This window comes from Dreissena polymorpha, chromosome 2 (assembly GCF_020536995.1).
Source record: "Dreissena polymorpha isolate Duluth1 chromosome 2, UMN_Dpol_1.0, whole genome shotgun sequence".
In the NCBI taxonomy this organism is placed as follows: domain Eukaryota; kingdom Metazoa; phylum Mollusca; class Bivalvia; order Myida; family Dreissenidae; genus Dreissena; species Dreissena polymorpha.
Genome location: NC_068356.1, coordinates 107,150,115 through 107,178,022, shown reverse-complemented (window position 1 = coordinate 107,178,022; position 27,908 = coordinate 107,150,115). Strand labels below are relative to the sequence as shown.

The 27,908-nt window shown below is 32.5% G+C and overlaps 1 protein-coding gene across 2 annotated transcripts in view; it reads left to right on the top strand.

Annotated features, from left to right (window-relative positions):
* Window positions 1-897: 897 nt before the first annotated feature.
* The window catches only part of LOC127868413 (synaptotagmin-15-like), a 59,482-nt gene continuing 32,471 nt past the window's right edge, over window positions 898-27,908 (top strand). The window contains exon 1 of one of the 2 annotated variants that reach the window (XM_052410180.1): window positions 898-1,229. In XM_052410180.1, the coding sequence (XP_052266140.1) occupies window positions 1,126-1,229 (104 nt within the window). In that variant the 5' untranslated portion in view covers window positions 898-1,125. Of the gene's footprint in view, window positions 1,230-5,835; window positions 6,098-27,908 lie in introns of those variants that run through there. The other variant, XM_052410181.1, reaches the window with a different exon arrangement.

The following is a 27,908-nucleotide window of genomic DNA, read 5'->3' as shown; positions in this document are numbered from 1 at the left end:
AACATACAGACATACCAATTTGTGCATGTTTTCACACCATCAGACAACGTGAATTTAATGAAATCAATTCTTAGAAACGTTCAAATATGATCTTATCGTTAGAACTATGTTATTAAAAATATGAATATTAAAAGAATTGTAATTAGCAAGTGCGTGTTTGGCAACATTTTTTTAAATAGAAAATGCGTAATGTTGCATATGTATAGACCATGACAAGAATTGGCATCATCAGTATGATATCTGTTTGACTACAAAGTTTTCCTAATCTAAAGTTAATTACTTAATTGTGAAAGCTTATATTGAACATCAATATTATAGTATTTTGCATATAGAACAGTTATTTCAGATCTCAATCAATCATTTGTTATATCAGTACAAATACTGAGATAGAATATATAGGTTGCATATTGCAATCGGCATTATCAGTTACAACTTAAGATATGCATTAAGATAGCAATTGTAGGAAATTCTTATTTCAAATGATGGGATATTGAAAGAACTGGTTTTGTGATCTTTGGCCAAATACAGAATTCAAGCTATTAAGTTATCGTTGTACATTCAGTAAAGGGGTATTACGTGTATGAAATCAATATAAACAAAAAGATAAAATCAATTATCTGGCTTTCACAACGGAAGAAAATAACGACTGCAATACTTGAATTATGTGACCAAAAGAAAATAATAATGTTATTTCTAATTTTCATATTTCACTTATAGTTTGTGTTTAGTATTATGGCGTATATATTGCCATGTGTAGTGTTTAGTATTATGGCGTATATATTGCCATGTGTTGTGTTTAGTATTATGGCGTATATATTGCCATGTGTTGTGAAGGCAATGGCTCTTTTTCAACAATTGTTTTTTTCACTCCTGTCAATGTCTATGGAGTTTAATTTTAAAGTTTATTGAAGCGTAAGATATGGCGTAAGAAGAGATTTGTTTTTGGTCGCATGTTATCTTTAAAACTATGAAGTTATCGTATTATTTCGTTCATGACCAGAAATAGTCTTTTAGTGAAAAGTAAGTTGCATCTTATCTTTGGTTTCAGTTGACTTAACGTTGATCGTCATACTGACCATCGTTGGTGGAATAATTGTTGTCTCCGTACTCTTATTATGGTGCCGTATGATCAGGACGCACCGCCGGAAATCTAGCTATGAACAGATCATCACCAACGACATGTCTCAGTCAATCACGGCAACAAACAACGTTCCAGATGGAGTGACGACGTAAGTGTCGTTAGAAGTAGGTTGACATTCATTATTGCATGGCGAAATAAGTGTCGTTAGCGTTTTTTATTTACCATAAATTAACTGTAATTGCTTCACTTTTCTGATTTCATGATATAAGCATGTGTAGTAAGCGTTTAATCTCACCTAGGATTACACACCACAGTACGTGACATGACAAAAATGCCATACGTGCCCAAAATGTACGCAAGACTACATGAACTTGTAAATGACATTTATGTAATCTCTAAGCATCGAAAACAAATATTTAAATCTATTTCTGCGCTTTGCAAAACTTTCGCATGAACCAAATTTACTAAAATGTAATTTGTAATCGATATTATTGAAAAATTGCTCCTTACATAAAAGGCGAAACTTAAGATTCACAAGAAGCAGAAAAATTGTAATGAAAATATATAACATCATACCAAAATTTCAAAAAAATATATTTTAACCGTTTATTTTCCTTTGTTTGTTCATTATCTTAATTATAGATGTATCATAATTTATTCACATCATTTTCAAAGAAACACTCATGATTTACCTGTGTTGGATCCTCAAAGGCATGTATACTAGGTATAGTTGTACATTTATGACTAAAACTTACTGCTCTACGATATTTTCAAAAGTTTTGACAAAGAGAAACATATTGCTTGTTGCAAGAACAAGATCTACACTGCTTCAAACTTTCTAACTTACAAACGTGTGCTTACCTAAGTAACTTTAAAGAAACGCACCTTATCTGCCAATACATAATCTTTAAAGTTAGTTTACTGAAAATCTAATTAATATTTGTATTTACAATATTGTCCAAGACTTAGATCCAAATTACATCTTGGTATACATCTTGGTAGGCAACCATTAATAACATCATCATTTAGTAACACATTTGCGACATCATCATTTACATTTTATGCAAAACAAAAACAGGCATTAAAACGCACAAAGTAAAGAATTCACATAACTCACTCGAGACATTATTGATTTGAAGACACTATAATGTACAAGGCACTGTCTTCAACTTCCATGTGTTGAATTATACACTAAGTACAAAATCAATGGTTTAACTATTATAATAACAACGAATTATTCTACAATTTATTTGATGAAGACCTATTAAGGACAGACGTTTAGTCGGTGAATGTGTTGTTAACGTATACAAGTTATCGCCGTTAACGTCATTATCATCTTAATCATAGCATTATCATGTTTTCACTACTTTTAGCATATAAAACACACTATAAACTTCATCATAATGAATTATGAACAGCATTTAAAAAAGCAATTAAGTAATTAGAAGTGGGTAGTCCTGGAATGTTTATATCAAAATGATTTGGTATTGACCAATGAATGAATATTGATATTCCGGGGATCAGAGAAATGCTCCTGATTATGCTAATGTTGATTGTGGCGGTGACGTTGATGACGGTGAATATATGATATGACGAAGGTGAATTAGATGGTGGTTTTGGTTTTGAAGACGGAAGTTAGGTCTACACGAAAGTGCGTTACGTCCGTGTCCTCTGTTTACAAACTAGCGAACAACCATAGCGCTTTCAGCTTTTTGATTGTTCGACGAGCAGAACGATACTGACTTGAAGGCATGATACATGTTTACAATTATATAAATAATGGCGTTGATTTGTCTTATAATCAATGAAGACAAGAATCACGTGAGATCAGCTATGCAATTTGCTATAATTACCAGTATTTGTAACAAACATTCCAGACGAACATTCCTGCCTCGTTACCCTGGAAAACAAACGAAACCCGTAACTGCAGTTCTTTTTGCTTGAATGATAAGACCATTTTAACACCAACTTGTATGCAAATGCAAATTCCTAATTTAAAACAGCCATCAAGAAGTTTCAAGTTAGAAAATTAAATTTCCTGTTTAAGACGCATTCTGCATTTCTTATGGGAAATTATTTGTACTCAAATAGATAACAACAGCTGTGACTGACATGAAGAAATTTAAGACATTTCAAATAATCGCGTACTCCGCGTCAGTGTTCACTGATAATACGCGTTTTTAACAGACTATACAAGTGGAGTATTTAAATATTGGAATAATAAATATTTATGTAAAAACGAGGCACGTTACGAGTTAAAATGATATTGTAATAAACAAGATTACAAGTATATCTAAAACTAAACGCCTTTCAGACAATTCATTTGCATAGACACGGTGAATCCATAATAACCTACTGCCTTGTCTGTCTATGAAATAGGTTTTAGGTGGCATTTTAGCCATGAAATACATTTAGATTAATTGCTAATAACTACGCGTTTTGATATACAACATCGACAACAGATGCCTAAATATCCTAATCAAAATAGTAATCTTTTTATAAATCAATATAGTGAAATTGTCTTGCATATCGTTGCTTATCTTCAGAAAAATTTATATGACTCATAGCTTATGTATGTTTTTCTATAATAACCAATTAATAAGATATACACGTTAAACAAGAAACATCGCATTTGTACAAAACTCGTATTCCATCGGTATGCTGCAAAGATAAAACAAAAGATGAAAGAGATATTATTGGCAAAGTACATTACTTTATGTGAAAACTTCGTTCCGCAATGTTTGTATTTGAATAGCATACAAGAATACAATTAACCATATAACTTGGTTTAAAGAGTTAAAATGTTACGTATTGTTATATATGTATATTTGGTGTATACTTATATACACATTTATATTAAATGCATACTTTCATATAATCAACATCATCAAACTATAACAAACTAATTACATCGTGTAAATCACAAAAAGTAAATTTTATTATAGTATCGTTATGATTCTATTCTCTGTGTGTGTATGTTTGTATTGTTCGAAGTTTATGAAGTCCGTTTGCGCTTAAGGCTGCATAATTTGAAGACCCGGAAGGCCTGCATTTTTTTAAAAGTTTTTTTAATACAATAAAACGGAATACATATTTGATGTAGCACATAAATCATTTTATGTGGCCATAAAAAGTGTTTGTCTTTGACGTTGGACGGTAACTCGAAGCCACTCATTCCTATTCCAATCTACATCTGCAAAACATCGATTAGCAGCTTGTTCACGTGAATGATTGCATCACGTGGAGTTCAATCACGCACTTAAAATTGACACAATCATAGGAAACCATACTCGAATTTCAATCATTAAAATGTTTCGTGCAATAGTTGAAATATAAATAGAAGATCATATTGATCAGGCAAAATATACACCTGACAGCAGCTTTATTTATTTACTTTACCTGTTTTTTCCAGCTCACCCGTGTGTCACATGCTCAATGTGAGTTTTTTCCCTTATTTGTATGATTTTTTTCCCCTCAGAAACTACACGGACCAGATTTTGGTAAATGACATGTAACATCGAATGTTGGTCCTCTAAGGCATTTTTTTTCGAATCATACGTCTGTGTTAACAATTGTCACAATATTTATGTTGAGAAATGACTATTAAAACATTCGTCTGTTAAACCGCAAGGTCCACAGCAGCTATATTTGGTATGTGAACTCATATAGTTGTATTCTATGAAGATTATTGAAATCATCCCCCTGGGGTCATGTGATTTGTTCGATTATAATCGTCAAATAACTTTTAAAAGAAGTGGTGTTGACATGTAACATTCAAAGGAGGTCATCTACTTAGTTTGTTCAAATTATCTGTAGGTGTGGCGTGAATTGCTTTGTTTGAATTATATATAGCAAAAACTTATTATTTTAAATATAAGACCACAAAGTTAATATTTTTGATAATTAATATGTAACATCAGAATTCGGTCATTTACAAATATTGCTTAAATCATGCCCCTGGTTGCGAAACTTGCCACGGCAAAGTAGTCTTATCTTGGCCCTCTTGTTTCAGATTATTGTTAATTCGTTTCTTTACTATATCGTCATCAGAAAACATTTTGCCTTTGGTAATATTTTTATTCAATTCAAACAATAATGTTTATATAATTAAGGCAATTGCCATCGCTTCATTCATACATAGTTTACATTGTGTGGTTCAATGAAGAAATTGTTTATATAACATTTCTCAACTTCACTGAATTTGTTATTGTGTAAATGTTCGTTTTGCATGGAGGAGGCTCGTTCATAAACATTGTGTGGATTATAAAATTGTCAATGAACTGTGAAACACGAAAGGTCGGAAAATGAACTGTACATATAGTAATGTGATGACGTGTTAAATTAAATCAACTGTGATATATATATGTGAACCCATATTTGAAGGAAACGTATAAGACCTGGAAAGTACTCTGTTAAAGTGTGTTATTTCTGATCTTGCAATCGTCGTGACATAATGTCTTGGTTGTTTCCACATATTAAATATAATAATTATATGCGAGTTATTTGCGTGATATCAAGTATATAAAAAATCATTTATACTTTGATAATACATTATAACTTATTTATAATCTTATAATTGTATTCTTAGCTTTATTGGTTCTTAATCCTGAACAGTGTTGGCGCTTGTCTGTGCTGTTAAACGCACTCATCCCTAGTGTTACGATTTTATAATTATCGTGCCAAGTTTGCTTACCGTTTATAAAAGAATCAAATCTTCTAAGGTATGACCACAGTCGGATAAGCTGTTTGGCTAGTCGCTAGCGTCAAGAAATACGTATTGAACAAGTGTGCAGAACGTGCCTGCTTTAACAGTTAATACAAATGGATTTCATATCTGATAACATGTGCTTGCGTGTTATACAATGGGGCTAATGAACTAGAGTTCGCAGAAGAACCGAGTGAATATGTATGTGTATTAATTACTGTTTAAGTTGAATTTTCGGGCGATCTCATGCGTGCTTTTGTTTCTGCAATAGTTAATGAAATGATTGTATCACAAGGAAAATCGTTAGTACGGTAAGTTTGCTGTTGTTTGTTTTGATATGTATGTAATACATTTATTGCTTTTATTAAGCATTTTAATTTTAAGATGGTCGAACAATTGGCGGTATATAAAAAAAGTAATATTCAATCAACCTTTTTTTTATATCCAAATGAAAATATAACTGTAACTAACACTGATTATATAAAGTAAAAATGTGAATGTATTGAGATAAATTGATGTGTGATATTTAGTAGTTGATATTGTGAAATATTTGTTTAAGGTTGGTGGAGTGTGTAGATTTTTTTTATCAAAATTAAAATTGTGCTTATTGACATGTTTATCACAATCTATGCATTGCTTTTTTTCTTTTGTTGCAACATCCGTTCCCGCTATTTCCAACTGCCTAGTTTTAGCTTTTGTATGCTGCATATATTTGATATGTTTATTTAATTACAAGTACAAGTCTTCATATATTGTCTAGATGTGAGCTACAACTTATCATTAGATTGTCCCCATTGTCCGACGATTAAATGGTCGTCTTTAAATTTTTAATGTGAGTCATTTCAATGACATTTTATCAATAAATACATGTCATAATAAACAAACGAATGCCGACTGAATGTCGCTAAACACAGTACACAAAACCCGTTGGTAACATCTGAAGAATAAAACGACGATGCATTAACCATAAAATAATGCAAAATGTAATACATTTTTCCAAAAAGGATTACACCGTACATTAGATTGTGTTTATAAGATCAAGATTATAAAGCTTTGGTGCAATTAAGAACGACGGTAAAAATGTGTGTGTTTTTTAATTCATGCTTTATCCATTAAATCATTTGCTTTGGGACAATGTCGTTTGCCATCGATGCATGTCCCATAGTAATAAATTTGTATTAACATTCACTAATATCACTTGCTAATAGACAGTAAAATTAACACGGTAACACGTTGATCAAAATGTATAAAATTGTTATGAAACTTTATTCGCTGCGAATTTTCTTAGCGAGAGTTGAAATTGTGTGACCCGCTAAGAAATTTCGCATCGAGTAAAGTCCGATATGGCTGGAATGTGAGCGATATTTTTAACATTTAATAAAAGTTATGCAGGGTATGAAACGGCGGAAAATACTTATGTCGGCATGGACGTCGCCATCTTGTCTGTCACGTGATTACCTCCTCCGACTATCGTCACATTTGAAGATATATGTTGATTTATAAATGAACAAAGTAACGTAAAAAGAACGTTTTTAGAACAATCATATGCATACTAATTATTGCAGTTCATTACATAAGTTATGACATGAATACAATTGAAAAAAAAAACATCGAGAGCAGAAAAACGGCCTTATTTATATGGCGTTATTAATAATGTTTCATAATTTCATGCCTTAAGAATTTCTTTTGCAAAGTGAATTCATCCGAGTTGGATTTTTTTTTGTTAAATTCTACCCATTCTATAAGTAAAAGAATATCAAACCATGTCGTACATTTCGATAAAAACATCGACAAGATCTTGTTAAACCAAATGTCCTATTGTCGTTGTATTGTTTGAAAGTCATATAAACACATTTTAAAAATACTAAATAAACATTACCAAGTGCTTTCGCTTGTTAACATATCAGTCGTCTTTGGTTATCTAAGTAACACGGTTGTGGTCGCGTAATACTGTTCGCGTTATAGCTAATTGACAAGCACTGAAATCGGTGTGTTTAGTTATGCTGTATATACTATACAACATAACTAAGCAAGCAGATTTCAGTGGTTGTTCTTCAATATTGCGAGCCCATATATTCCTTCTTTTAAAAGCTTCAAAGGTTAAGTCTGTGTTGTAATATTTGTACTTTAGGAATATTGGTTACAACTTTATGTTCCCGTCTGCAGCATGCCACATCTCATTATGGTAAATATTTTGTTTCAATGACATGGGACAATCCCGTGTCTGTGGGGTCGACATTTAGCTTTAGCATTCTGTCTGACCAACCGCAATATTTGGCACCTTCGTTTATCGTTGAGTAAAAACGAGACAACATATTACTCAGTAATATTGATTGTTCGCTTTGACCCGAATTCCTAAATTCCACGCGGCACGTAAACAAGACAGTTTGGTGTTTTGGCATTATAACCATGGTTTCTTGCTTCCCAATTGGGATTGAAGAGGTCAGTAGAGTGATACTGCAACCGCCGAATATTCATCTTTCTCTGTGTCCTCTTTGTTGCCAACCATCTTGATGTGGGTAATTTCAAATGGATATTTGTTTTATGGAGTTTCCTTTATGAAATGAACAATTTTACTTGAGACGAAAATATTAAATAAAATGCAATCCATTTATGTCTCTAACTTTTGTTATTTGTCAGCTTTCAATCCAACGATTTGTTTTTCGATAAAATGGTTTACTGGTTGTATTAAATGAGTATGTATTTATCAAATACGTTGTTGTGGTATATGTTATTCAGTTAAATCACCTCGGGCAATGCCGAACGCGTCATTCAAGATTAGGTTATATTATTCGGCTGAACGATTCAATTTCGTAAAAAAATAGTGTTATACTTCACGGGCTTTATTTAAGTATTGTACGGTTATTGTGCGAAGACAAGACCCGTCCTTCGACAAGATTGTTAATTGATTGGGTGTTAAGCATTTGCATTATTCTGATAACTTGAGCTTGCATGGTTTGTATACGTCATTCGGCTCACACGGGTGTCATTGAAATGACATGATTACTTACAACAAAAACAGCACATGTCTTCTTTTGATAACTATTGCATGTATAGTTGTAAATACTTAACAGATCCGTAAATGCTCAAAATCAACGGATACTTCGTAAAATAAAGTTAACCCATAAACAACACTTCAGCGCTAGATTTGGTTTAGTAACATTGATTTAACTAGGTAAAACATGCTCATTTGTTGTGGGACAATATATTCCCTTTAAAATTCCCATGACGATATCCGAACATTTACAAGCGAACGCGAGATTGGCTTCGGGCAGCGTCGGAAGCATGAAGTAGTCTTCATGAATAATCATTATGTTATTAAATATCTGTGAATGCTCAAAATCAACTAATACTTTGTAAAATAAAGTTAACTTATAACAAATCAGTTTTCCTCATAGCAATAGCCAAAGTCTCAACGCTAGATTTGGTCTTGTAACATTGATTTAACCAGATACAAAGTGCTCGTTTTTATGATAAACTCAGTTGAATACCGGAATTTGATAACAGCAGCTGCAGATTTCTGGGATAGCTTAAGTAAAAATGCAAATGAAAGCAAACCGAATGAAACCGACCCTGACTCGAGATCATCCGTAAAAGGAAAATATGATATCGTGAAACGATTTTAGATGCTAAAGTGTTATAGAATGTTTGTATTTTAACATTTATACACCAATGTAACTTGTTTTAGAGTCTTCCTATTGTAATTAACCTTCGTATGGCACTATTTGTTGTTGGACGTTTTTGTATATAGCATACTAGTATTGGGTAGTGTTTACGGAGAGTGTTGAAGAGTGATCAAATTTAGAAGCGATTGTGGTTTTGACAATATTAAACATATTTTTGTACAGTCATTTTATACAAATTACGCGTTTTGGCAATGACAAGATGTAATGCCAGAAAGTTCACTGCAGAGCATCGCTTTATTGTCTTTATTTCACATCAACGAAAGGTGCATTTTCTATGCATAGTAATTGTATTATTAAATTTTTTAACGGAGCTTGTAAGAATTTTTATGAATTAGCTAGTTTCTTTGAGACGCATAATTTGGCGCCTGGCGACTTGAATGCAAATTGGTTCTATATTATGTCTAACGGTCCAAGATTGCTCATCCAAAAAATTAAATATATATGAATGGCAGTTAGTTGCAGTGGTTAGGCGCTTGTATCTAAGGTTAGGTAACGGATATTACTGGGAGTAGAACTAACGACATTCAATGTCATATACAGTGTGCGATATTTAGTGGTTTACAATAAAATGACGGGGTCTTAAGTGATTAGTAGTACTTTCCACAATACATGCTTTGTAATTGTTGTGTTTATGTTCATGTGATGAAATTTCAACAGTGAAATGTTTGTACCACAAGGGAAATCTTTAGTTCGGTAAGTTAATAGATGTCTATAATAGATGCATGCATAACTTTAATATCAATTAATTTCTTTAAGCGGTAGATTAATGTAAAATTGGCATTATCATACTACATCAATAATAATATTCATAATAGGTCAACATTATATTTGATAGAAAATAAAACAGGATACTGTTTTTTTTTAAATAAAAGTTTGTAGATCTAAATGGTCAGTGTTAATTTTCAGATATACAACACAATTACCCCTGTAAATTTATTCGTATACATTACAGAAAGAAGTCTCAAACCGTCTCAAACTATGAAATACATTTTTAAGATATCAAATCCTTTTTGCACATACATTAAAAAATAACAACTAAAATTGGAATAATTGTTTCGATGTCGTTATAAAACTCATTTATTTATATATGTTTGTCTTCCAACATTATCTTATATTATAGCAAACATAAAATATGTAGTGCTATCAATAATAATGTAACTTCCACTTCGTGTTTAATCTCTTCCCACAAGCTTTTGATGACACTGACAAGTACACATATTTATTCACGTCGAGGCCAATGATAAATAACTCATGACGACAAAAAGTTCCCAAGTTGAACTGAATCGTGAGGAACACCTTGAAATCAATAAATAATAAAACACAACATTACAGAGCACACGTCTGTAATTTCGCATACGGACGTGTCTTTTTGGTCTAAGTTTTTTTCTAAAGTATAGTTAATTGCAAAATAAAGGCTTAAACCGATTTCAACACAAGACCTGTTGATAATAGGTTGTATTTTTTCCATTGTTTGACAAGGAAATGAAGAATAATTGATTCTTAATGTGACTCAATAAAATAAATATGCTACAGAGAAAAAAACAAAGACGACTAAATGCCGCTAAAAAGTACGAACACGGTCATGGCACTCCCTCAAGAATTATTTACAGGCACAATTTGCAGAACGCTGTTTCATTTTCCATATTTGAAGGCTAAATGCATAACATTTGCCAAAGTCGGGTTTTATTAATCGTTGAATTGTTTGTGGAAAAATCCTAATGGAAAATGTTTGCAGAAATTGTCGATATTGTCAAAGTCATTAACATTATACGGATTCCACATTGATTTAAAGAGACAAACGCTAACATTGATAATTACTAAGCTTCGGTATGGAACAATAATGGAATTTAAGAAAGAATAAAATATTTTAAAAAGTGTACACTTTCGTGGGCTCGAAACAATGACCTATGGATCAAAACGCTTTGGCCGTAGTCACTCAGCCATCAATTCATTATCTTTCGCTATGCATTTTATAATTTATATAATCATGCGACTGTGAAATTAAATTTAGAGATATCTGGTGATGGTATCAAAGCTTGCTTAATCTGTTTGCTTAACTAAACTGCAGCTAATCGACTCCCTTTACATCAATGCAATATGCGGAAATATTTCTGATTGAAAAGGCGTCCTTTGATACAAATCTTTCAACATTGTTTTCTTTTGATAAACTATATGAAGAAACATTAACTATTATCTCTTCAATATACATAATTCTTTCGGCCTTTGTTTTTCTTAACCTTGAGCAGTTTAGTTTTGCATGTGCTATTTGAATATTTACAGTAAATGCAATGCTGTGAGTTGATGTATGTTTAATATCCCCACATTATGCAAACTATACATAACAAGAACAATATATTTGTTAATAAATTCACTGGCGGCGTTTGCAGAATTGATCTAAATGTGAACATATATAATGTTTCCATCATATCCGTTATATGATATGAATTATTTATACTATTCATAAAGTCAGTTAGGATCAAACAGTTTGTGCGACATCGGTGACTGAACTGGTTAATTTATTGCAACAATGATCTACTTTTCAATTAAATATCATGAAACAATTTTAGTTTTAGTTAACATATAAATAATCAGAATTGCCCATTTAAGTTTATGAAAATAGCATAATAAAGGGAAATATCTTTGATAAGTAAAATGATATTTATAACATCATCAAATAGTCAGTACAAGTGTGTTATATATCGTTGCGAACACGGGTCAATTGGACACTATTATCAATGAAACAATAGTAGCAAAAATTTCGAGATTGTAATCACATTCGTAAATCACACGCGAGAAGAATAGTGCAAACCATTCAATATTATACAATTTTGACAATTACGAAACGCTCTTTCATTGATAATTAACATTATAAGTGTCATTATGAAATATTTTTATTTTAAGTGACACACTTCTTTGGTTTTATTTAAGTTTAAATTGTGTTATGCAAAAGGGTGACTGGTTCCTCTAAATAAGGTTAAAAGGTTGGGAGTTCTGACGACAGTTATTTCTTAAAGACCTTATAGACTTAACGGGACTGAAGTCAATACATGAGCGCCCTATTGTTTTTTTATATGCTTTTGAAGTGATGTGGAAACGACGTTGTTCACAAAATAAAGAGCAACCATCTTGTTTACATCTCAGTTGCATATACTTACTGCCATTAGTTCATCGTTTGTGTATATTGTCAAGGTATATAAAAGTTTGGTTTTGATATTTCTTACGATGGCGCTGAAATAAGCGTTAAACGTATTGCTCAACGTATAACCCATAAATAATAAGTTTATGGAATGGTTTTGGTCGTCGGAAGTTTTATGTAACCGTCTGTGTCTGGAAACTGCGGAAATTGGCGCCAGGAAACTTGTTTGCAAATTGTTACGATCTTGCAAGGAACGGTCCAAGATTGCTCATCCTAAGTCATAGTCACAATGGGGCAATTAGTTACCGTGGTTATTCGCTTGCGCCAAAGTTTAGGTATTGAATATATAGAGAGCAGAACATGTTGTCTCTTTGCACGCATCTCAACTTGGATTCTACACGAAAATTACGAAGCATTTGTATCCACAACAGCACAATTTCAATATCTGCTTTTCAATGTTTGTGTACTTCTAACTAAGTGGTGATAGTGGTCGACGCTTTAATTGTTTGAAATTGTTCACGCTTATGAGTATTTTATCAGAAAATGTTTGTACCACAAGGACAATCTTTAGTCCGGTAAGTTAAGTGATGTATATTATTGTGGATTTTTTTTCGGTTGCATTAGATGCTTCACGTTTCTTTACATATATATTATAATAATCTCCCTCACATTTTAATATGGGAGGAAAACAACATTAAAATGTGTGTTTTTTTAATTCACATAGTAAGTTTATACTAACGTTCGTATTGATTTTATTAAGCATTGTAAGATCATTTCATAATATTTAAAAAAAATGTATAAAATCTAGCCTATTAAGTTTTAAGTATTTTCGCAAATTAGGAAGAAAAACTTATTCGATTATCATTGAAAACAGAAGAGGAAACATTCATTGATAACAGATTTACTGACACTGAGGCTATAGGATCGTTTAGCAAGATAATCATCGACTCTGTTAAGCGAAGGCTGTGACCTAAGAATAATCAACGTTGGCTGAAGACTGTATCAAAACATAAATATGAAATTATAAAACACACTTTATTTTTGCCATACATATATAGGATTTTACAACATATATACATGTATGACTTTATAAAACATATATATACAACTGTACCACACCATCATGGACAAATAGAACATGTATCTAAATATATACTAATATAACATTTAAATATGGACACATTGAATGATGCCATCGTTAGTCACTTGCCATAAATAATGGTTCTACCCTGGTTGCCCTTTGTTTCGTTTTGAGGCGGAGGATTACTTCGAAGGCAATTCTTGTTGTAAGAAGAAGGAAAGAGACGGCACTAAAACCAAGAACACCATTTAGTCATTAATTGGCCTCGTTGCAGCCAGGGGGCAAATTTAGACACACGACGGCACAAGTAATACCGAATACATAATTCAGCCATATATTTGCTTCGTTGATGCTTAGGGAAGAATATTAAGCCGGGAGAGCTTCTATGAGACATTGGTCGGCCACATTAAATCCTGATGTATAACACCCGTTTAAGTTACGTTGCAAATATTTAAACTTTATTGTATTAGTTTACTGATCCTAATGGTGGCACTTTTAGGAAAAATGATTGTATGCGATGTTGTCATTTTAAAATTGGCGCCCGAGGGTTTTGGAAGGGCCATTTTATTTGGAAGGTCGCGCACATTGCTCACTATGGCCGCCTTAGAAAGTACGCCCCGCGCTACAATATATAGCGAAATACATGCTTTATTTAATGAATTGAATGTGTACATTGGTAGATAAAATGTGGTATTGTAAGAATAACATATATATATATATATATATATATATATATATATATATATATATATATATATATATATATATATATATATATATATATATATATATATTATTCAAAAGTGTTCAAATCCATTTGATAGATTTAGCAATTTAAAGTACTTTCATTATACTTAATTTTCGCCGTTGTAATTTTATATAAAGAAATGGTGGATTAACATTACAATTCAGTTGCTTCGTCATGGTAGCTAATAATTACTTAGCAAGTTCAAAGTTTTTCAAAAAGTTACAATTATGTTGCTGTTTTTTTTGCGTTCAACGATTGGATATTTAAATAGTATATTAAGTAATATTAGTTTGTTTGTTTTTATTTAAATTGGGCTGCTATGAGGTAATTTTATAAAGACTTAATTCTTTTATTATTATCTCAGGATTAATTTTTAGGTCTGGAGGTTCTTGAAATCAGTTCAAACCCTTAATTATTTGCCTTGAAGATCAAAAGACGGCGCCCTAGTCATATTGATATGTGTTTATTGTGTATATGTTTATTGTACTTTTTTTCCATTTTTTTCCTGGTCGTAAGTAAAGGTTTCCTGCTGTTTCAGCTAAAAGTCCACTTTTAACATATTTTAATCAATTATTTTATCTTTTGTGCAAATAGGTAAAAATATCAATATAAACATTGATAATCAAGACGTGAATTCACAGAAACAGAATCGATCTAATTGTTTGAAAACAAAATGGATCACTATTGATTCTTAACGTGATTCGATTACATAAATCAGTTTTAATAATTCCCTGCGACAGAGGATAGGCACATGCCGACTGAATGTGTCGAACGTTCATATACGCACATAAAAAATAATTTACACACATAAATTATTAAGTGATGTTTTATTTAATAAATATAAGTGAATGTTATACAGTCAATATTTTCAAAGGTGGTCATCGTTTAGAATACTTAGAGAGGGAACTAAAAACAGAGGTCACTTCTTGAATTTTTCCTTTCAATGTTACTTTCGATGGTGTATGAGACCTATTTCTTAAGATAGCCCAATGCACGTTTTACAATGCGCAGCTGTCAAAGTGCGTTATCGTCAACAAGGCACGCGCGAATATTTTGAAAGCAGTAGTTCACAAATATTAATTACACGGGGCATTTCATTGCCGGTGGATTCGACGTTTAGATTTGTCATTGTATCAGACGTCAGAAATAGTTGGCACTCTATCTCTGAGAAAGGCTGCTGGCTATTGATTCGTGGGGTCGACATTCTATACACAGTGTTCACAGAGTTTGTCATCTTGCTGTCAATGAACACGTGCTGGTGCAAAATTGGACTGTGGAAATAATAAACTGTGATAGCTATGATGTGTTACGTTATTGCATAAGCGACATTCAACTGTGCAATATGTATACGAGCAGACCAAAGGAATATAATCATTAATAATAAAAGACAGAAATTTGGCTTTTTAAACAGGACAAAAATACGACTCCGAGAAGATATTTTCAGAGATCATTTGTCTTCTTCTCAAACGCCCCTGGGTTATCAATATGAGCATATTAAACAATGTTTATGATTGGGTCATTATTGTTTGTGAGAAAGAGATGCTATTGTTTGACATGTATGTCTTGAAACAATCATCATGGATGCTTAATCGTTAATGCGAATATTTAAAAATAAAAGTTATTCGACAGACATGAAGTTATGCAAGAAAGAATAATTTTCACTAATATATACATATATTTTGCCCTAGTCAATGTCATTATGACTAATGTAAGCGTTAAAAAGATATGCATAAAAGACGAAAAAAGGTTAAACATATGATATGTCTTATATTTCACAGTTTATTGCATTATTGTTCATTGATTTGGGTAAAAAGGCATTTTATTTTAGAAAACCACATACACTCTTAATCTTAAGACTTATTTGCGAGCTACTACTAGGTCAAACATACAATGAATGGAATGTTTACATGTACCAGAAGAATCAAAGTGCTTAGAGTTATTAAACATCTAAGACTGAGAAATAAGACAAAATGAAGTTCAGAATGAACTTCCATTTGATACGTTGTTCATAATTGTCGTTTTGCGTTATCTGCCGATATGATCTCTTAATATGTGTGTACAATTTAGTCGTAATGAACGTCATCATTCAAATATTGCAGAAAATGTTCGCGAATTATTTAAATACACTTCTTGATTTTGCTTTTCCATGAGATGTTTGGATACAACTGAAACTGAAGTACGTTTTTAGTCCAAGTGCCCTCTTTGATGAAGACCTATTAAGGACAGACGTTATAGTCGGTGAATGTGTTGTTAACGTATAGAAGTTATCGCCGTTAACGTAATTATCATCTTAATCATATAGAGGATATTTGTTCATGTCAGTGTAAGATCGTTTGTTATTTCACGAGTGATCATAGAAAATATATTTTCACGAGTGGCGCAGTCACGAGTGAAAATATTATTTTTCTCTGATCACGAGTGAAATAACAAACGATCTAACACTAACATGAACACATTTTCTGTTTCTTGTATGCCCCTTTTTCAAGAAAATAATTAACAGCTGTTTCCCTTTCGCTGCAAAGTTACTCTTTCTCGGACTTTCTCCCGTGGCGTGACTCAATAAATTTCAAAACACAAAAGGACGTCATTAGTGTGACGAAATGACGTCATTATACCAGCGAAATTCTCAAGTTAAACTCTTTTAAAATGTAAATAAACGGTGAAAAAAAAAACATAAAATAAAAAGAAAATTTATTGGATTCGGTAGACTGTCGATTTTAATTCACTCGTGATCATAGAAAATATATATAAAATTATTTATGATAATCTAAAATTAGAAAAAGGAGTTCCGAAAATGTGTTCTTTTCACCGGTAAAAATAACAATTTGTTCTTTTCACTGCTGTTATTTCACTGCAGAAATGTCATATTTTATCATTAGGTATAAAATAAAGCATTTTCGTTTATACGTAATTATAAAATATGACATTTCTGCAGTGAAATAATAGCAGTGAAAATAAAAAAATTGTTATTTTAACCGGTGAAAAAAATAAATTCTTAACTACTTTTTCTATTTTTAGATTATCATGAATAATTTTTCAAATATTTTCTATGATCACGGTTTTAGGTGGGATTTTAGCCATGAAATAAATTTAGATTAATTGCTAATAACTACGCGATTTGATATACAACATCGACAACAGATGCCTAAATATCCTAATCAAAATAGTAATCTTTTTTTTATCAATATAGTGAAATTGTCTTGCATATCGTTGCTTATCTTCAAAACAAATATACATGATTCATAGCTTACGTATGTTTTTCTATAATTACCAAGATAATATCCATAAATAAGAGTATACACATTAAACAAGAAACATCACGTATTTGTACAAAACTCGTATTCCATCGGTATGCTGCAAAGATAAAACAAAGATGACAGAGTTATTATTCGCAAAATACATTACTTTATGTAACAACTTCGTTCCTCAATGTTTGTATTAGAATAGCATACAAGAATACAATTAACTATATAACTTGGTTTAAAGAGTTAAAATGTTGCGTATTGTTATATATTTGGTATATACTTATATAAACCTCTATATTAAATGCATACCTTCATATAATCAACATCATCAAACTACAACAAACTAATTACAATATTGCATCGTATAAATCACAAAAAGTATATTTTATTTTAGTATCGTTATGATTCTATTGTTCGTGTGCGTATGTTTGTGTTGTTCGAAGTTTATTAAGTCCGGTTTGCGCTTAAGGCTGCATGATTTGAAGACCCGGAAGGCCTGCATGGTTTGAAAAGTTTTTTTTTCAATACAATAACACGGAATACATGTTTAATGTAGCACATACATCATTTTATGTGGCCATAAAAAGTGTTTGTCTTTGTCGTTGGACGGTAACTTGAAGCCACTTCTTCCTATTAGCAGCTTGTTTACGTGAATGATTGCATCCCGTGCAGTTCAATCACGCACTTAAAATTGACACAATCATAGGAAACCATAATCGAATTTCAATCATTAAAATGTTTCATGCAATAGTTGAACTATAACTAGAAGATCATATTGATCAGGCAAAATATACACCTGACAGCAGCTTTCTTTATTTACTGTACCTGTTTTTGTCCAGCTCATCTGTGTGTCACATGCTCAATGTGAGTTTTTTTCTCTTATTTGTATGTGAAATGTTTTTTTCCTCAGAAACTACACGGACCAGATTTTGGTAAATGACATGTAACATCGAATGTTGGTCCTCTAAGGCATTTTTTTTTCGAATCATACGTCTGTGTTAACAATTGTCACATTATTTATGTTGCGAAATGACTATTAAAACATTCGTCTGTCAAACCGCAAGGTCCACAGCAGCTATATTTGGTATGTGAACTCATATAGTTGTATTCTATGAAGATTATTGAAATCATCAAAAGAAGTGGTGTTGACATGTAACATTGAAAGGTGGTCATCTACTTAGTTTGTTCAAATTATCTGTTGGTGTGGCATGACATGATTTGTTTGAATGATATATAGCAAAAATTAATTATTTTAAATATAAGACCACAAAGTTAATATCTTTGATAATAAGTATGTAACATCAGAATTCGGTCATTTACAAATACTGCTAAATTATGCCCCTGGGTGCGAAACTTGCCACGGCAAAGTAGTCACATCTATGCTTATCTTGGACCTCTTGTTTCAGATTATTGTTAATTCGTTTCTTTACTATATCGTCATCAGATAACATTTTGCCTTTGGTAATATTTTTATTCAATTCAAACAATAATGTTTATATAATTAGGGCAATCGCCATCGCTCCATTCATACATAGTTTACATTGTGTGGTTCAATAAAATAATTGTTTATATAACATTGATAAACTTCACTATATGTGTTACTGTGTAAGTATTCCTTTTGCATGGAGGAGGCTCGTTCATAAACATTGTGTGGCTTATAACATTTTCAATGCACTGTGAAACACAAAAGTTCGGGTAATGAACTGTACATATAGTAATTTGATGACGTGTTAAATCATATAGACTGTGATATATACCTGTGAACCCATACTTGAAGGAAACGTATAAGACTCTGGAAAGTACTCTGTTAAAGTGTAACTTCTGATCTTGCAATCGTCGTGAAATAATTTCTTGGTTATTTCCACATATTAAATATAATATGCGAGTTATTTGCGTGATATCAACTTTAAAAAAAATCATTTATACTTTGATAATACATTATAACTTATTTATAATCTTATAATTGTAATCTTAGCTTTATTGGTTCTTATTCCTTAACAGTGTTGGCGCTTGTCTGTGCTGTTAAACGCACTCATCCCTAGTGTTACGATTTTATAATTATTACAAAGTAGTGTCTACCAGTCTATAAATATATCACGAAGTATTGAACACCCACGTAAGCGTATTCCGATAGGAAAAATATACATACTGATATTATCTTTCTCAAAACTGTCTTACAATGTTTCCTGTTTGGTTTAACATGCTGCTGGATGTCTTTAGTTTTATTACGCTCGGTTGATATACAACCAAACCCAGGGCCTACCTTGTCTTAGACATCTTATAACACAAATGCAAATAATTCCTTATCCACTTCCGATGCCTCTGCAACACACCACCTAAGTTTTATTCATTATAATATTCAAAGTCTGATGCAAAAAAAATAGATGTTTTGTATACAGGGCTACGTGATTTTGATATAATTGGTTTTACTGAAACATGGTTAAATAGTTCTATTTCATCTACTGATATTCTTTTCGAAGGCTTCCACCAGCCAATTCGCAAGGATCGCCTAGACTCTTATGGGGGCGTTGCTATATACGTTAATGAAAATATTGCTTTCAAACGAAGACACGATCTCGAATTAAATAACGTTGAGTCTTTATGGATTGAAGTGTTCCCCTCGAAACATAAATCCGTTCTGTTTGGCTTGTTTTATAGACCGCCTAGTGCGGATAGATCGTATATGCATTCTATTGAAAATTCTATAGGACTAGCCAGAGACAAACAAATAAATGATATCATTATTTCAGGTGATTTTAATATAAATACTATCGCCGAATTATCAGCACGAACAATTAACGAATTATGTCTACAATATGACTTAACGCAACTAATTAATGAGCCAACACACTATACCGAACCACTCATCTTCCATAATTGATCTTATCTTTGTAAGTAATCCGAATACCGTATTACTTTCTGGAACAGGTGAACCCATTTTAGACCAAACTATTCGGTACCACTGCCCTGTTTTTGTTACATTAAAATTCATAAAACCTTTACGTAAAACGTTCTATCGACATATCTGGCGTTACGACATTGGTGATTATTCCAAACTTCGACAACTAATGACAGATACTAATTGGGGTCATCTTAAATGCGAAAATGTTGATATTTATGCAGAAAATATTACCAAGACAATTTTACAAATTGCTGGCTCATGTATTCCTAACAAAAATGTGTGTATACGTTCTCGTGATCTCCCCTGGCTAAATGATATTATAAAGAAAAAAATTCGACAACGAAAGCGTCTATACAGAAAGGCCAAGGAATTAAATAGCGATTTGCATTGGTTAAATTTTCGTCGTGTCAGGAATGAAGTCGTTTTACTTCTACGTAACTCAAAAAATGAATACTTTAACAATATTGCACGTAAACTGAAGTCATCTGAACTTTGCGCAAAAGACTAATATAAAACACTTCGAACATTTATTCCTACTAACAAAAACACTTCAATTCCACCTCTTTTCGACGAACAATTAGGTATCTTTGTAGCAAATGACTCCTGTAAAGCCGATATGCTAAACAGGTATTTTGCCAACCAATGTTCAATTGACGAAAGCAACCACGAACTTCCAATATTCAACAATTCAAACGCTAACACTCTTCAGAATATTCATATAACACAGGAAGAAATTACTGACTCAGTCAAATGTCTTAAGTTAGGCAAAGCATCTGGTCCTGATGGAATTGATAATCGTATGCTCAAAGAAGCAATGCATCAATTAAGCTACCCATTGTGTGATCTTTTTAAATCTTGTCTTAATACTCACAAAATGGCTTCTTGTTTGAAAATTGCTAATGTGTGCCCGATTTTTAAAAAGGGTGATCCAGCGAAAGCGTCCAATTATCGACCAATATCATTGCTAAATACTATTGAGAAGGTCTTTTGCATCAACACATTTTTTGTTTTTCTTCGAGATAATTCATTCTTTGCGTCCACTCAATCTGGCTTCTTGCCTGTTAATCAGCTTACATATATTTATAATACTTTTTGCAGAGCTCTAGACAATGGCCTTCAGGTCAGAGTAATCTTTTTTGATATAAGTAAAGCTTTTGATAAAGTATGGCATAAAGGTGTATTATACAAACTACAACAAGCAGGCATTCGTGGAATATATTATCTTTCTTGACTAATTATCTTTCTGATCGCAAACAAAAAGTAATCCTACCGGGAGCGCACTCAATCCCTATTGAAATTCTCGCCGGTGTCCCTCAAGGTTCTATTCTAGGTCCACTTATGTTTCTTGTGTATATAAATGATATTATTGCTGATATACAAGCACACATACATCTGTTTGCTGACGACACTAGTCTGTTTATGGTCGTAAATTCGCCAAACGAATCTGCAGCCGTTTTGCAATCAGACATTGATAAAATATCCAGTTGGGCTGACAAATGGTTGGTATGTCTTAACCCCTCAAAATCCGAATCAATGCTTATATCTCGAAAACTAAATAAACCATCTCATCCACCATTGACCATGCATAACGTGAATATACCCATCGTTGATGCCCATAAACACTTAGGTGTTTTTATCTTTAATGACTGCACTTGGCATGCTCATATTTCATACATAAAGTAAAATGCATTGACACGCGTTCATATAATGCGTCGGTTAAAATCAATGCTTGATAGAAAAACTCTCGAGAAAATATATTTTTCTTTTATAAGACCAATCCTTGAGTACTCAGACGCTGTATATGATAATTGTACGCAATATGAAAAAGATGACCTAGAAAAAATCCAAACCGAAGCCGCGAGAATAACATCTTGATGCACACGCTTAGTCTCAATAGAAGAACTATATAATGAGCTAGACTGGGAAACTATCAGCCAACGAAGACACAAACACAAATTAATATTAATGTATAAAATGAACTCTAGTAATGTACCAAACTATTTGCAATCCCTTTTACCCGCTACAGTTGGATCGTTTAGCAATTACTCATTAAGAAATTCGTCACATCTCCAAACAATTCAAGCGAGAACGTCACTATACTCAAATTCGACTCCGAATCCCTTATTTACATACGGTGAAAGACGCTCTCAAATGATACACACGCGCTTACGAACAAAGTGTAGCGCCTTAAACGAACACCTTTTCCGACGCAATATTGTTGCATCCCCGCTATGTCTATGCGGACTTCATGAAACGACGTCGCATTACTTTCTTGAATGCACTCGGTCTGTACATATTCGTGGCGAATTTCTGAACTCAATATCTGCATATTCCGTTACTTGCATTGAAACTATTCTATATGGAGACAACACTTGTGATTACTTAACGAATACTAAAATAGCCGATGCAGTGCATACATTTATTATTAAAAGTAAGCGATTTGATTCGTAATATGCTACAGAACGACGCTCAACTCGCTTGTCTTCGTTTGCACCAATAAAGTCCTTCTTAACGTGTTTCATTCTCTTCCCATAACTCTAATTCTCTCTCTCTCTCTCTCTCTCTCTCTCTCTCTCTCTCTCTCTCTCTCTCTCTCTCTCTCTCTCTCTCTCTCCATACCATTAACATTGTTTATTATTTAAAATCCATGTGTGTCCGTCTAGCAACATGAAACTGTATTTGTATAGGGAGAAGAACAAAATAAGACATCGTCTTTCGTTTTAATCCTATTCAAGCTTGTTCTTATAATAAATGGTGTGTCATATTCTTTGTAAAACAATGTACATTCTTTGAAATAAATATGTTTAAACTAATTATCGTGCCAAGATTGCTTACCATTAAAAGAATTAAATCTTCTAAGGTATGACCACAGTTGGATAAGCTGTTTGGCTAGTCGCTAGCGTCAAGGAATACGTATTGGACAAGTGTGCAAAACGTGCCTGTTTTAACATTTAATACAAATGTTTTTCATATCTGATAACATGTGCTTGCGTGTTATACAATGGGGCTAACGAACTGAGAGTTCGCAGAAGAACCGAGTGAATATGTATGTGTATTAATTACTGATTCATTTGAATTTTCGGGCGATCTCATGCGTGCTTTTGTTTCTGCAATATCACAAGGAAAATCGTTAGTACGGTAAGTTTGCTGTTGTTTGTTTTGATATGTATGTAATACATTTATTGATTTTATTAGGCATTTTAATTTTAAGATCGGTGAACAATTGGCGGTATATAAAAAAAGTAATATGCAATCAACCTTTTTTTATATCTTAATGAAAATATAACTGTGACCTACACTGATTATATAAAGTAAAAATGTGAATGTATTGAGATAAATTGATGTGTGGTATTTAATATTTAGTAGTGGATATTGTGAAAACAATATTTGTTTACGGTTTGCGGAGTGTGCAGATATTTTCTTTTTCAAAATTTAAATTGTGCTTATTGACATATTTATCACAATCTATGCATTGCTTTTTTTTCTTTTGTTGCAACATCCGTTCCCGCTATTTTCAACTGCCTACATTTAGCTTTTGTATGCTGCATATATTTGATATGTTTATCTACTTATAAGTAAGAGTCTTCACATATTGTCTAGATGTGAGCTACAACTTATCCTCAGATTGTCCCCATTGTCCGACGATGAAATGGGTGTCTTTTAATTCTTAATGTGAGTCATTTCAATGATTTTTTACCTGTCAAAATAAACAAACGAATGTCGACTGAATGTCGCTAACACAGTACACAAAACCCGTATGTAACATCTGAAGAATAATGTACAGTATCAATTACAAAACGACGATGCATTTACCAAAAAAAAATGCAAAATGCAAGACATTTTCCAAAAAGGATTTCACCATACGTTAGATTGTTTGTATATAAGATCAAGATTATAAAGCTTTGGTTTAATTAAAAACGACGGTAAAAAATTGTGTGTTTTTTAATTCATGCTTTATACATTAAATCATTTGCTTTGAGAAAATGTCGTTTGCCATCGATGCATTGTAATAAATTTGTATTTACATTCTTTTATATATCACTTGCTAATGTACAGTAAAATTAACATGGTAAAACGTTGACCAAAATGTATAAAATTGTTATGAAACTTTACTCGCTGCAAATTTTCTTAGCGGGAGTTGAAATTGTGTGACCCGCTAAGAAATTTCGCATCAAGTAAAGTCGAGATATAGAGCGAATATTATAATACGATATAAACGCTAACCACTCTCTTGCCGATATGGCTGAAATGTGAGCGAAATTTTTTAAAATTAATCAAAGTTATGCAGGGTATGAAACGGCGAACAATACCTTTGTCGGCATGGGCGTCGCCATCTTGTCTGTCACGTGATTACCTCCTCCGACTATCGTCGCTTTTGAAGATATATGTTGATTTACAAATGAACAAAGTAACGTAAACAGAACGCTCTTAAAACAATCATATGCATACCAATTATTACAGATCATTACATAAGTTATGGCATGAATACAATTGAATAAAAAACACATCGAGAGCAAAAAAAAACGGCCTTATTTATATGGCGTTATTAATAATGTTTCATAATTTCATGCCGTAAGAATTTTTTTTGCAAGCTGAATTAATCCGAGATGGAATTTTTTGTTTAATTCTAGACATTCTCGAAGTAAAAGTATATCAAACCATGCCGTACATTTCGATAAAAACATCGACAAGCTCTTGTTTAACAAAATGTCCTATTATCGTTGCATTGTTTGAAAGTCCTATAAACACATTTGCAAAATACTAAATAAACATTAACAAGTGCTTTGGCTTGTAAACATATCAGTCGTCTTTGGTTATCTACATGTAAGTAACACGGTTGTGGTCGCGTTATAATTTTCGCGTTATAGCTAATTGACAAGCACTAAAATCGGCTTGTTTAGTTTTGCTTGTTTGCTTGTATACTATACAACATAACTAAAAACAAGCAGATTTCAGTGGTTGTTCTTCAATATTGCGAGCCCTTATATGCCTTCTTTTAAAAGCTTCAAAGGTTAAGTATGTGTTGTACTATTTGTACTGTATGAATATTAGTTACAACTTTATGTTTCCCGTCTGCAGCATGCCACATCTCATCATGGTAAATATTTTGTTTCAATGACAAGGGACACTCCCGTGGCTGTGGGATCGACATTAAGCTTTAGAATTCTGTCTGATCGACTGCAATATTTGGCACCTTCTTTTATCGTTGAGTGAAGACGAGCAAAAAGATTACTTAGTTATATTCATTGTTCGCTTTGATCCGAATTCCTAAATTCCACGCGGCACGTAAACAAGAAAGTTTGGTGTTTTAGCCCTATAACCATGGTTTCTTGCTTCCCAATTGGGATTGAGGTCAGGGGAGTGATTCTGCAACTGCCGAATATTCATCTTTCTCTTTGTGTCCTCTTTGTTGCCAACCATCTTGATGTGGTTAATTTCAAATTAATATTTGTTTTATGGAGTTTCCTTTATGAAAACGAACATTTTTACTTGAGACGAAAATATTAAATAAAATGCAGCCCTGTCTCTAACTTTTGTTAATTGTCAGCTTTCACTCCAACGATTTGTTTTTCGATAAAATGGTTTACTGGTTGTATTAAATGAGTATGCATTTATCAATCAAATACGTTGTTGTGGAATGTGTTATTCAGTTAAATCACCTCGGGCAATGCCGAACGCGCCATTCAAGATTAGGTTATATTATTCGGCTGAACGATGCAATTACGTAAAAAAAAGTATTGTTATATTTCACGGGCTTTATTTAAGTATTGTACGGTTATTGTGCGAAGACAAGACAAGATTGTTAATTAATTGGGTGTTAAGCATTTGCATTGTTCTGATAACTTGAGCTTGCATGGATTATATACGTCTTTAGGCTCACACGGATGCCATTGAAATGACATGATTACTTAAAACAAAAACAGCACATGTCTTCTTTTGATTACTATTGCATGTATAGTTGTAATTACCTAAAAGATCCGTAAATGCTCAAAATCAACGGATACTTCGTAAAATAAAGTTAACCCATAAACAAAAAAGTGTTTTTATAGCAATAAACAACACTTCGGCGCTATATTTGGTTTAGTAACATTGATTTAACTAGGTAAAACATGCTCATTTTTTGTGGAAAAATATATTCCCTTTAAAATTCACATGACGATATCCAAACATTTAGGAGCAAACGCGAGATTTGCTTCGGCGTCGGAAGCATGAAGTAGTTTTCATGAATAATCATAATGTTATTAAATATCTGTGAATGCTAAAAATCAACTAATACTTTGTAAAATAAATGTAACATATAACAAATCAGTTTTCCTCATAGCAATAGCCAAAATCTCAACGCTAGATTTGGTCTGGTAACATTGATTTAACCAGATACAAAGTGCTCGATTTTATGTTAAACTCAGTTGAATATCGGAATTTGATAACAGCAGCGGCAGATTTCTGGGATAGCTTAAGTAAACGATTCAAATGAAAGCAAACCGAATGAATCCGACCCTGAGTCGAGATCATCCGTAAAAGGAAAATATGATATCGTGACACGATTTTAGATGCTAAAGTGTTGTAGATTGTTTGTATTTTAACGTTTATACACCAATGTAACTTGTTTTCCTATTGTAATTAACCATCGCACTTTTTGTTGTTGGACGTTTTTGTATATAGCATACTAGTATTGGGTAGTGTTTACGGATCTAAGAAGAGTGATCAAATTTAGAAGCGATTGTGGTTTTGACAATATTAAACATATTTCTGTACAGTCATTTTATACAAATTACGCGTATTGGCAATGACAAGATGTAATGCCAGAAAGTTCACTGCAGAGCATCGCTTTATTGCCTTTATTTCACATAAACGAAAGGTGCATTTTCTATGCATAGTAATTGTATTATTAAATTTTTTAACGGAGCTTGTAAGAATTTTTATGCATTAGCTAGTTACTTTGAGACGCATAATTTGGCGCCTGGCGACTTGAATGCAAATTGGTTCTATATTATGTCTAACGGTCCAAGATTGCTCATCCAAAAATTATATCGGCTAAGGAATGGTCACAATATGGCAGTTAGTTGCAGTGGTTAGACGCTTGTATCTAAGGTTAGGTATCGGATATTACTGGGAGAAGAACTAACGACATTCAATGTCATATACAGTGTACGATATTGAGTGGTTAACAATAGAATGACGAGGTATTAAGTGATAAGTAGAACTTTCCACAATACATGCTTTGTAATTGTTGTGACTTCTTGTTCATGGTGTTTCTGGTCCAGTTTATGTTCATGTGATGAAATCGCAACAGTGAAATGTTTGTTCCACAAGGGAAATCTTT